Genomic DNA, 8,708 nt, shown 5'->3' with positions numbered 1-8,708 from the left:
TGTACTCACTTGATTAACTTGTATGAATTTATTTGACTATGAATGTGCCTAACGTGCCCTCTTGATGATGATTGATAAATGTGGATCGAGCCGATCGCCTTGGTAGACATAGATGCATCTATGGTTCGCGCCATTCGACCCTCTGGCAATGCATATTTCTTTTTATGTTGGACCAGGCCGTATGACCTCGGCATAACGTGCGCATGCTATCTATGTGAATTCATATTCATGACTTGTCTTGCTAAATGCCCTGAAATATAAATGGCTAACTATGATATTATCTAGGGAATGACTTATCACTTCATGCTATAAATTGCTATTTAATTGTGACATCCATGCGTAGTATAAGACTTTATTATATTAATTGACCCTAGTAAGTGTCAAGTTGACCGCTCGTCTCTACTTCTTCGAGATTAGACGGGATACTTACTGGGTACATATTGTTTATGTACTCATACTACGCTTATGTACTTAATTGTATAGGATTTGAGGTACGTACATTTGGTTACCAGTCTGGTGCGCACGCTTGATTGTAGTCCGAGATTCCACGGTGAGCTGCTCCTTTTCTATGTCACCCAGCAGCGTGATGGAGTCTTTCTGTACTTTTTGGCTGTCTATTCTAGTTCAGGCAGTAGGATAGATTTATTCTTTTGTGTATTCTACTAGATGCTCATATACTTGTGACACCGGGTCTTGGCACACACATTAGTAGATTATTCTTTTGGGATTGTATAACTATTATGGTACGGCTAATTATCGCTTGTTTTAAATTTAAACTTAGAGGTTGTGGTAACTATTTTGGAAAAAGTAAAACTAGAACTTATTAATATTTCCGCGTTGGCTTGCCTGACAATGGTGTTGGACGCCATCACGACCTGAAGTGAAATCGGGTCGTGAAAGTTATCTTTAAAAATTTCTTTAGTTATTTTATTAACTATTAGTACTGCTTTAGAAACTATTGTTATTTTTTTCTCTTTAAAATTTTAAGTAGTTTATGACCAACTCTTCTACAAAAAAGTTGGCTAGTTACGATCCAGAAGTTGAAAAATCTCTTCGATTGTGCAGGAAAGGAATAACACCATCTTCTCAAAGCATAGATCGTGAAGGAATGGAGAATTAGGGAGTAGAAGACATTCAACCACCAGTCCATGTGGAGGATCAGTTTGATGAAGTAGCACCAAGGCCAGCAAACAAAATCCTAAGGGATTATGCTAAACCTGACCGCTTCAACTGTGAATCTAGTGTCAGAAAACCTCTGGTGGCAGCCAAAAACTTTGAAATCAGGATTGGCCTGATTCATACGATTCAACAGTCTTGCATCTTCATTGGAGACGCAAGTGAAGATCCACACAGTTATTTAATTGACTTTCTGGAACTTGTTGAAACATCAAAGTATAATGGAGTACCTCCTGAAGCTATCAAGTTAAGGCTATTTCCTTTTTCTTTAAAAAGAGATGCTAAGACTTGGTTGCGAAGTTTGCCACAAGGTTCCACTACCACATGGGACCAAATGACTCAGAAATTTTTAAATAAATAGTTTTCCCTGCTAAAACCACAAAGTTAAGACAAGACATCTCTAATTTCTTGCAGACTGACACTGAGTCAGTTTATCAAGCTTGGTAAAGATTAAAAAGCAATGATAAGAAAATGTCCACACCATGACATTCCTGAACACATGCAACTGTATATTTTTTTATCACGGGTTAAAACCTTCTGCTAGAAATGTGATTGATGCAGCTTCAGGAGATTCTATAATGGGAAAGACCACGGAGGAAGCATTGCAATTGTTGAACGATATTTCTGAGAATGCCATCCAATGGCCATCTGAATGTATAATCATCAAGAAGGTTGCTACGGTAAATCAGGTTGATGCTTTAAATACACTAACACAACAAATTATTTCTTTGGCACAAAAGTTTGAATCTTTTCAGGTGAATACACAACAACCAAGCCAATCTGAGACTTGTGACATGTGTGAAGGAAACCATCTGAACCATGAATATCAAGAAAACAATCATACTGACGAACAAGTCCATTCTGTTGGTTATAAACCGTACCCTTTTGGGAGTCCAATGGCACAAAAGCATCCAGGATTTCAATGGAGAAATTCAAATGGTGCAGAGAACTCTACAAGCTTTCAAAAGCAACAAGTACAAGGTCCGTCGGGATCGCAGAATCAGAACCGTGGGGAACCAAACTATAGACCTTATCAACAAGCAGGGCCATATCAACAAAGTCCTCAACAAGCTCATTCAAGTCTTGATGAACTTTTGTATAAATACATTAAGGTCACTGATGAAAATATGGAAAGCCAGGGTTCAGCCCTCAAAAATCTAGAAATGCAATTAAGTCAACTGGCAACTCTTGTGTCAGAAAAGATTCAAGGTCCCTTGCCAAGCAATATATAGAAAAATCCAAAGGAGAACCTTAAGGTCATCGCCTTACGGTCAGGTAAGGAGCTTGATGAACCATATGCTGACAAGTTAGAACAATAGGTAAACAAGGGTAAGAATGTTGAAATACCCTCTGAACTATCTGAAGAGAAAGAAGTCAAGAAAAAAGAAGAAAATAATATTGAAAAGTTGACTCCTTTCCCTGTGACAATTCCTTTTCCACAAAAACTGAAAAGAGAAAATCTTGATAATCGATTTTCAAAGTTTTTGGAGACTTTAAAACAAATCCACATTAATATTCCTTTTCCTGATGCTTTGTTGCAAATGCCTTCTTATGCCAAATTCATAAAAGAAATTTTGTCAAGTAAAAGAAAATTGGAAGAAGTTTCTGTAGTGATGCTTACTGAAAAATGCAGTGCTATACTTCAAAATAAGCTACCACAAAAACTTGGTGATTCAAGTAGTTTTACAATTCCATGCTCTTTGGGAGGAGTATATTTTGAAAAAGCACTTTGTAATTCTGGAGCTTCAATTAACTTGATGCCATTTTCTATCTTTAGAAAATTAAATCTTGGTGAAATGAAAGACATAGGTGTTTCTCTTCAGTTTGCAGATCAAAGTACTAAGAAACCTAAAGGAATAATTGAAAATGTGCTCGTAAGAGTAGATACGTTTGTTTTCCCTATAGATTTTATAGTACTTGAAATGAAGGAATGTCATGATGAACCAATTATTTTGGGTAGACCATTTCTTTCCACAGGTAAAGAAATCATAAATGTCCATCAAGGACAACTGATTTTGAGAGTTGATGAAGAAAGAGTCAATTTTGATATGCAAAAGATATTAAGATTTTCAGGAGATGAGACATCATCTTCATGTTTTTCGATTGACATGCTTAATTATCTTACAGATGAATTTAAAGATGATCAATTGATTCCAAAATCAATGGAAAGATGTTTGGCCAAATCTGGCACCATACAAGATGATGATCCTATTATCAGAAGAGAAACTGGAATACTAGAAAAAGATTCTGAAGAGGAGGAGATGCAACCAGAACAAGTTGAACCAAAAATTGAACTCAAAGTTCTCCCATATCATTTAAAATATGTTTATCTTAAGGAAGAATTATTTCTAGTAATTATTTCATCTTCTCTTACTGCATGACAAGAAGCAAAACTGATTGAAGTGTTGAAAGTACAAAAATGAGCCTTGGGATGGACTATAGAAGATATCAAAGGGATTAATCCAGTTGTTTATATGCACAGAATTTTCATGAAGGATAGCTACAGGCCAATAGTCCAGCCCCAAAGGAGATTGAATCCTGCAATACAGGAAGTAGTAAAAAAGGAGATCGTAATGCTTTTGGTGGCAGGTATTATTTATCCCATTTCAGACAGCCCTTGGGTAAGCCCGGTTCAGGTAGTACCAAAGAAAGGAGGTATGACAGTTATAAAAATGAAAGTAATGAACCTATACCTACCAGAACTGTCACAGGATGGAGAATTTGTATTGATTACAGACGTCTCAATGATGCCACTAGAAAAGATCATTTTCCTTTAGAAAGAATTGTAGGATATAGTTTTTACTGTTTTCTTTATGGCCAGGGTATACCCAAATACCAATTGCACCTGAAGATCAGAACAAAACAACTTTCACATGTCCTCATGGAACATATGCCTATAGGAGAATGCCATTTGGTCTATGCAATGTCCCTACTACATTTCAGCGTTGCATGTCAGCAATTTTTTCTGACATGACTGAAAATTTTCTTGAAATATTTATGGAAGATTTTACACTCTTTAGAAAAATATTTGAGGATTGTCTTCACCACTTGACCTTAGTTCTTAAGAGATGTGAAGAGGCAAACTTGATTCTTAATTGGGAAAAATATCATTTTATGGTTATTGAGGGAATCGTTTTAGGACATAAAATCACTGCTAAAGGGATAGAAGTTGATAAGGCTAAAATTGATGTTATATAGCAGGATTACCCCCTCCCACAACTATTAAAGGCATTAGAAGCTTTCTAGGCCATGCAGGTTTTTACAGACGATTCATAAAAGACTTTGCAAAGATTTCAAAACAGTTGACTAACCTTTTGATGAAAGATATTAAGTTTGATTTTTCAGGTGATTATTTGAAAGCATTTGAGACCCTTAAGGAAAAGTTATCAATTGCCCCTGTAGTTGTGTCCCAAGACTGGAATCAACCTTTTGAGATCATGTGTGATGCTAGTGATACATCAGTTGGAGTAGTTTTAGGCAGAGAAAGGATAAGATCTTTCGTCCCATTTACTATACTAGTAGAACAATGAATGAGGCTCAACTAAATTATGTCACAGTAGTATTTGCTTTTCATAAGTTTCGATCTTATTTAATAGGAACCAGGGCCACTGTTTTTACTGATCATGCAGCTTTAAAATACCTCTTAGCAAAGAAAGATGCTCGACCTAGATTGTTAAGATGGATTTTACTTCTACAAGAATTTGACCTTGAGATAAAAGACAAAAAAAGAGCAGAGAATCAAGTAGTTGACCATTTGTCTAGATTAGAAAATCCCCCCTTGAGTTTAGCGAAATAAAGGAAGAACTTTCTGATGAACATATTTTCTCAGTTAACTCAATTGTGACTCAACAACCCTGGTTTGTAGATATTTCAACCTACTTGATTGGAAAGTGGATACTCCAAGATCTCTCTTACCAGCAAAGAAAAAAGCTTATATCTGATGCAAAGTATTATTTGTGGAATGAACCTTACTTGTTTAAAAATTGTGCAGATAATATCATTAGAAGATGTGTGCCTAAAGAAGAGATGAATAAAATTTATATCACTGTCATGATAGAGTAATTGGACGTCATTATGCAGCAAATCGAACAGCCTTTAAAGTGTTGGAAGCTGGATTTTTTTGGTCGAATCTCTTTAAAGATGCCCGAGCATATGTTGCCCAATGTGATAGGTGTAACAACCTGGCTAGTCATTTCATGTGTTACCGCTCCGTTTTCTCCATTTCCGCTTCTTATTGTCTTGTTCAGCTGTATTATGTGTTATCGGACTGGTTGGCTCGGGTTCGGAGAGGTTTTGGTTAGGTTTGAGACACTTAGTCTTTTTTGAGTAACCTTAAGTTGTAAAAGTCAACCGGATGTTGAATTATGTGAAAAAGGCTCGGATGTGAATTTCGAGGGTTTGGATAGCTTCGGAAAATGATTTAGGGCTTAGGAGTATGATCGGAACGTGTTTTGGAGGTTCGTTTCCGCAACTGCGGCCCAATTCCGCTTTTGTGCTACCACTTATGCGATCCAAAGCGTCGCATATGCGGTTTTCACTTATGAGTCCATTTCCGCATCTGTGATGCAGTACCCGCACCTACGCTATCGCAGGTGCGCTCCCTTAGCCGCTTATGCGGTTCCAGCTGCTTACCTCTTGGCCGCTTCTTCAGCTAGCTTCCACATCTGCGGGAGTCGCACCTGTGGCCTCCCAACCGCAGATGCGGTTATGACATCAACCATAAAACTTCAGCTGCCAAACTCAACTCCAAAACCTCCAGTCAACAATCCGAAATCACCCTAAGGCCCCCGGGACCTCAACCAAAAGCACAAACAAGTCACATACCACTATCTAAACTTATACCAATCTTCAAAACAACTCAAACAACATCGAATCAACCAAATCACATCGGATTCAAGCCTAAGGTTCCAAAATCTTCCGAATTCCGCTTTTGATCAAAAAGTCTATCAAACTACGTCCGAATACCTAAAATTTTGCACACACATCCCGAATTACACCACAGACTTGCTGCAACTCCCAGAATTTCATTCCAACTCCTATATCAAAATCTCACCTATCAACCAAAAAATGCCACAATTCCAATTTTGCCAATTCAAGCCTAGATCTACCCTGGGCCAGAAAATTATATAAACCCTCCTTCGCGATTTTCAGCCTTTTTTCACCATTTTTAAATCGATTTTGGAGCTTTTTAGGGGGATTTTGGAGAAGGAATCAGAGGGAACTTCATTGAGATAAGATTTTTGATCATAAAATTCGTTCCTATGGTGTTATTTCATTGATTATGCTTGAAATTTATTGAAATTTGTGGGTTAATATTGAAGAAACTAGGGCTTGAGATTGGAGACCTTTGATTAAGGATTTGAGGGGCCATTATTGGTCAGATTTTAGTACTTTTGATATGGATGAACTCGTGGGAGGATACGTTGCTTATTGATGTAATGTTTATCGAATTCTAAGACGTGGGCCCGGGGATCGGGTTTGGTTAATTTTGGGATTTGTGTTGTAATATGATTACTTTTGAGTGGGCTTTGTTCCCTAAGCATATTTTGATGGTTATGTACTAATTTTGGTTAGATTTGGAGCATCCGGATGCCGATTCAAGAGGCAAAGGCATCACGGTCTAGAGTTGGACCAGATAGAGGTAAGTAATGATTGTAAATGTTGTCCTGAGGGTATGAAACCACGGATTTCACATCGTTGTGCTATTTTGAGGTGACACACACTCTAGATGACGAGCATAGGATCATGCACCATTGGGGATTGTGACTTAGCCCGTCCCCTATGACTGTTTTACTGCGTATTCGATTGAAAACTGTTTGCTAGCATCATGTTTTGGGTTGTATGCCATATTTGGGCCTCGTGCCAACTGTTTTGGACCCTTATGGGATATTTACTACTATTCCTCACTGTTTTGACCTTATATTTATACTCGGTTATGCTATATTCTACTATTTTCATAACTTAGCCATGTTTACTCTGTTTTGACATCTTAAATGATATTTTGGGCTGAGCATCATAGTGTACTGTGCCCGAGTGGCTTTTAGAGATTTCTGACTGAGTAGGGTTGAGGGCCTGTATTGTGAGGTTATTATGGGATCGGGCATGCGCCGCAATATTATTATATGGATTCATGGTTATGAGGCTGAGGGCCTGAGTTGTTACACCACAAGGTGGCTTGATATGAAGTGAGAGCCTGTTTGATTATGCCACAAGATGGCTTGTTATCGCGCTTGGGCCGTAAGGGGCCCCTCCCGGAGTCTGTACACTCCCAGTAAGCACGGGTACCCAGTGTGAAATATGATATAGCCCGAGGGGCTGATGTTGTTCCATGTTATTGCCCGAGGGGCTGATACGAGCGATTGTGAGATAGCCCGAGGGGCTGATTCTGTTGATATTTTGCTTGAGAGCCTGATTTATGTATCTATCTTTCTCCCTATTTTCATTCACTTGTTTGAACTATTAAAAGATGTTTTAAAGATGCTTTTTGTGAACTAAGGTGTTTTTACAAGTTTTTACTGTTTATTGCATTGTATTGGTTTTATATTGCCTCTTGGTAGCATTTTGATGTGTTTTACGTATTTTCTTATCGCTCATCTGCCTTTACTTTTATTACTTACTGAGTTAGCGTACTCACATTACTCCCTGTACCCTGTGTGCAGATTCAGGAGCCTCGGGTCCCGCTAGCGAGGGCTGATTACTTCTAGCAGGCTGTTCGGAGTTCACTAGGTAGCTGCTCAGCGTTCGCAGCCCAGTGTTTCTCCCTCTTATCTTACTTTCCTTTGTACTAGTTCTGTAATAGACTGTGTAGTCCTTTTCATACTCATAGTCGGATGTTTAGATGCTCATGACTGGTGACACACCGATGTCGGGCTGTGTTTATTCCGCAGTTGTTCTATTTCACTTTATTTTTGGGATTTATCACCTATTAATGACTTAAATTGAATTATTATAACTATTTAAATAGATTGGGAGTTTGTGTCGGCTGGACTTGTTTCACGATAGGCACCATCATGATCGGGTTAGGGTCATGACAACAGGTGTCATAGAACAGGTAACATCACTAAGAGAGATGAGATGTCATTGCAATCAATACAGGTATGTGAAATATTTGATGTTTGGGGAATAAATTTCATGGGTCATTTTCCTTCCTCTCATTCTTTTGAATATATCCTTGTGGCTGTGGATTATGTGTCAAGATGGGTTGAAGCCATCCCCACAAGAAAAAATGATGCTCGAACTGTGTGCAATTTTCTCAAAAAAATATTTTTACCAAATTTATCATACCACGAGTCATCATTAGTGAACAAGGGACTCATTTTATGAATAGATAATTTTCTGCTTTGCTGACAAAATATGGTGTGACTCATAAAACAGAAACACCATATCATGCTCAAACTTTAGGGCAAGTTGAAGTTTCCAACCGTGAGTTAAAAAGAATTCTTGAAAAAACAGTTGGAATCTCAAGAAACGAATGGGCTTTAAAATTAGATGATGCATTATGGACATACCGAACGGCGTTCAAAATGCCAATT

The 8,708-nt window shown here is 38.0% G+C and overlaps 1 protein-coding gene and 1 non-coding gene across 2 annotated transcripts; one reads left to right on the top strand and one right to left on the bottom strand.

The window, feature by feature from the left end:
* Nucleotides 1-1,557: 1,557 nt before the first annotated feature.
* On the bottom strand, nt 1,558-1,665 carry LOC138880531 (small nucleolar RNA R71). The gene has a single exon (XR_011403266.1). It is a non-coding gene; the product is annotated as a small nucleolar RNA R71 (small nucleolar RNA).
* Nucleotides 1,666-1,754: 89 nt separating this feature from the next.
* On the top strand, nt 1,755-4,374 carry LOC138880378 (uncharacterized). The gene is made up of 4 exons (XM_070160423.1): nt 1,755-2,385; nt 2,542-3,527; nt 3,672-3,765; nt 3,998-4,374. The coding sequence occupies exons 1-4, from the start codon at nt 1,755-1,757 to the stop codon at nt 4,372-4,374; spliced, it is 2,088 nt and encodes a 695-aa protein (XP_070016524.1).
* Nucleotides 4,375-8,708: the final 4,334 nt, after the last annotated feature.

This window comes from Nicotiana sylvestris, chromosome 10 (assembly GCF_000393655.2).
Source record: "Nicotiana sylvestris chromosome 10, ASM39365v2, whole genome shotgun sequence".
Lineage (NCBI taxonomy): Eukaryota > Viridiplantae > Streptophyta > Magnoliopsida > Solanales > Solanaceae > Nicotiana > Nicotiana sylvestris.
The sequence above is the reverse complement of the archived record's forward strand: the minus strand, read 5'-3'. Positions and strand labels throughout refer to the sequence as shown.

Bases quoted from the DNA above. Each gene is read 5' to 3' on its own strand.
- LOC138880378 (XM_070160423.1), top strand. From the start codon at position 1,755: ATGGGAAAGACCACGGAGGAAGCATTGCAATTGTTGAACGATATTTCT. The intron at 3,528-3,671 runs GTAATTATTTCA...ATTTTCATGAAG, and splicing joins TTAAGGAAGAATTATTTCTA to GATAGCTACAGGCCAATAGT. The intron at 3,766-3,997 runs GTATTATTTATC...CTTTATGGCCAG, and splicing joins CGTAATGCTTTTGGTGGCAG to GGTATACCCAAATACCAATT.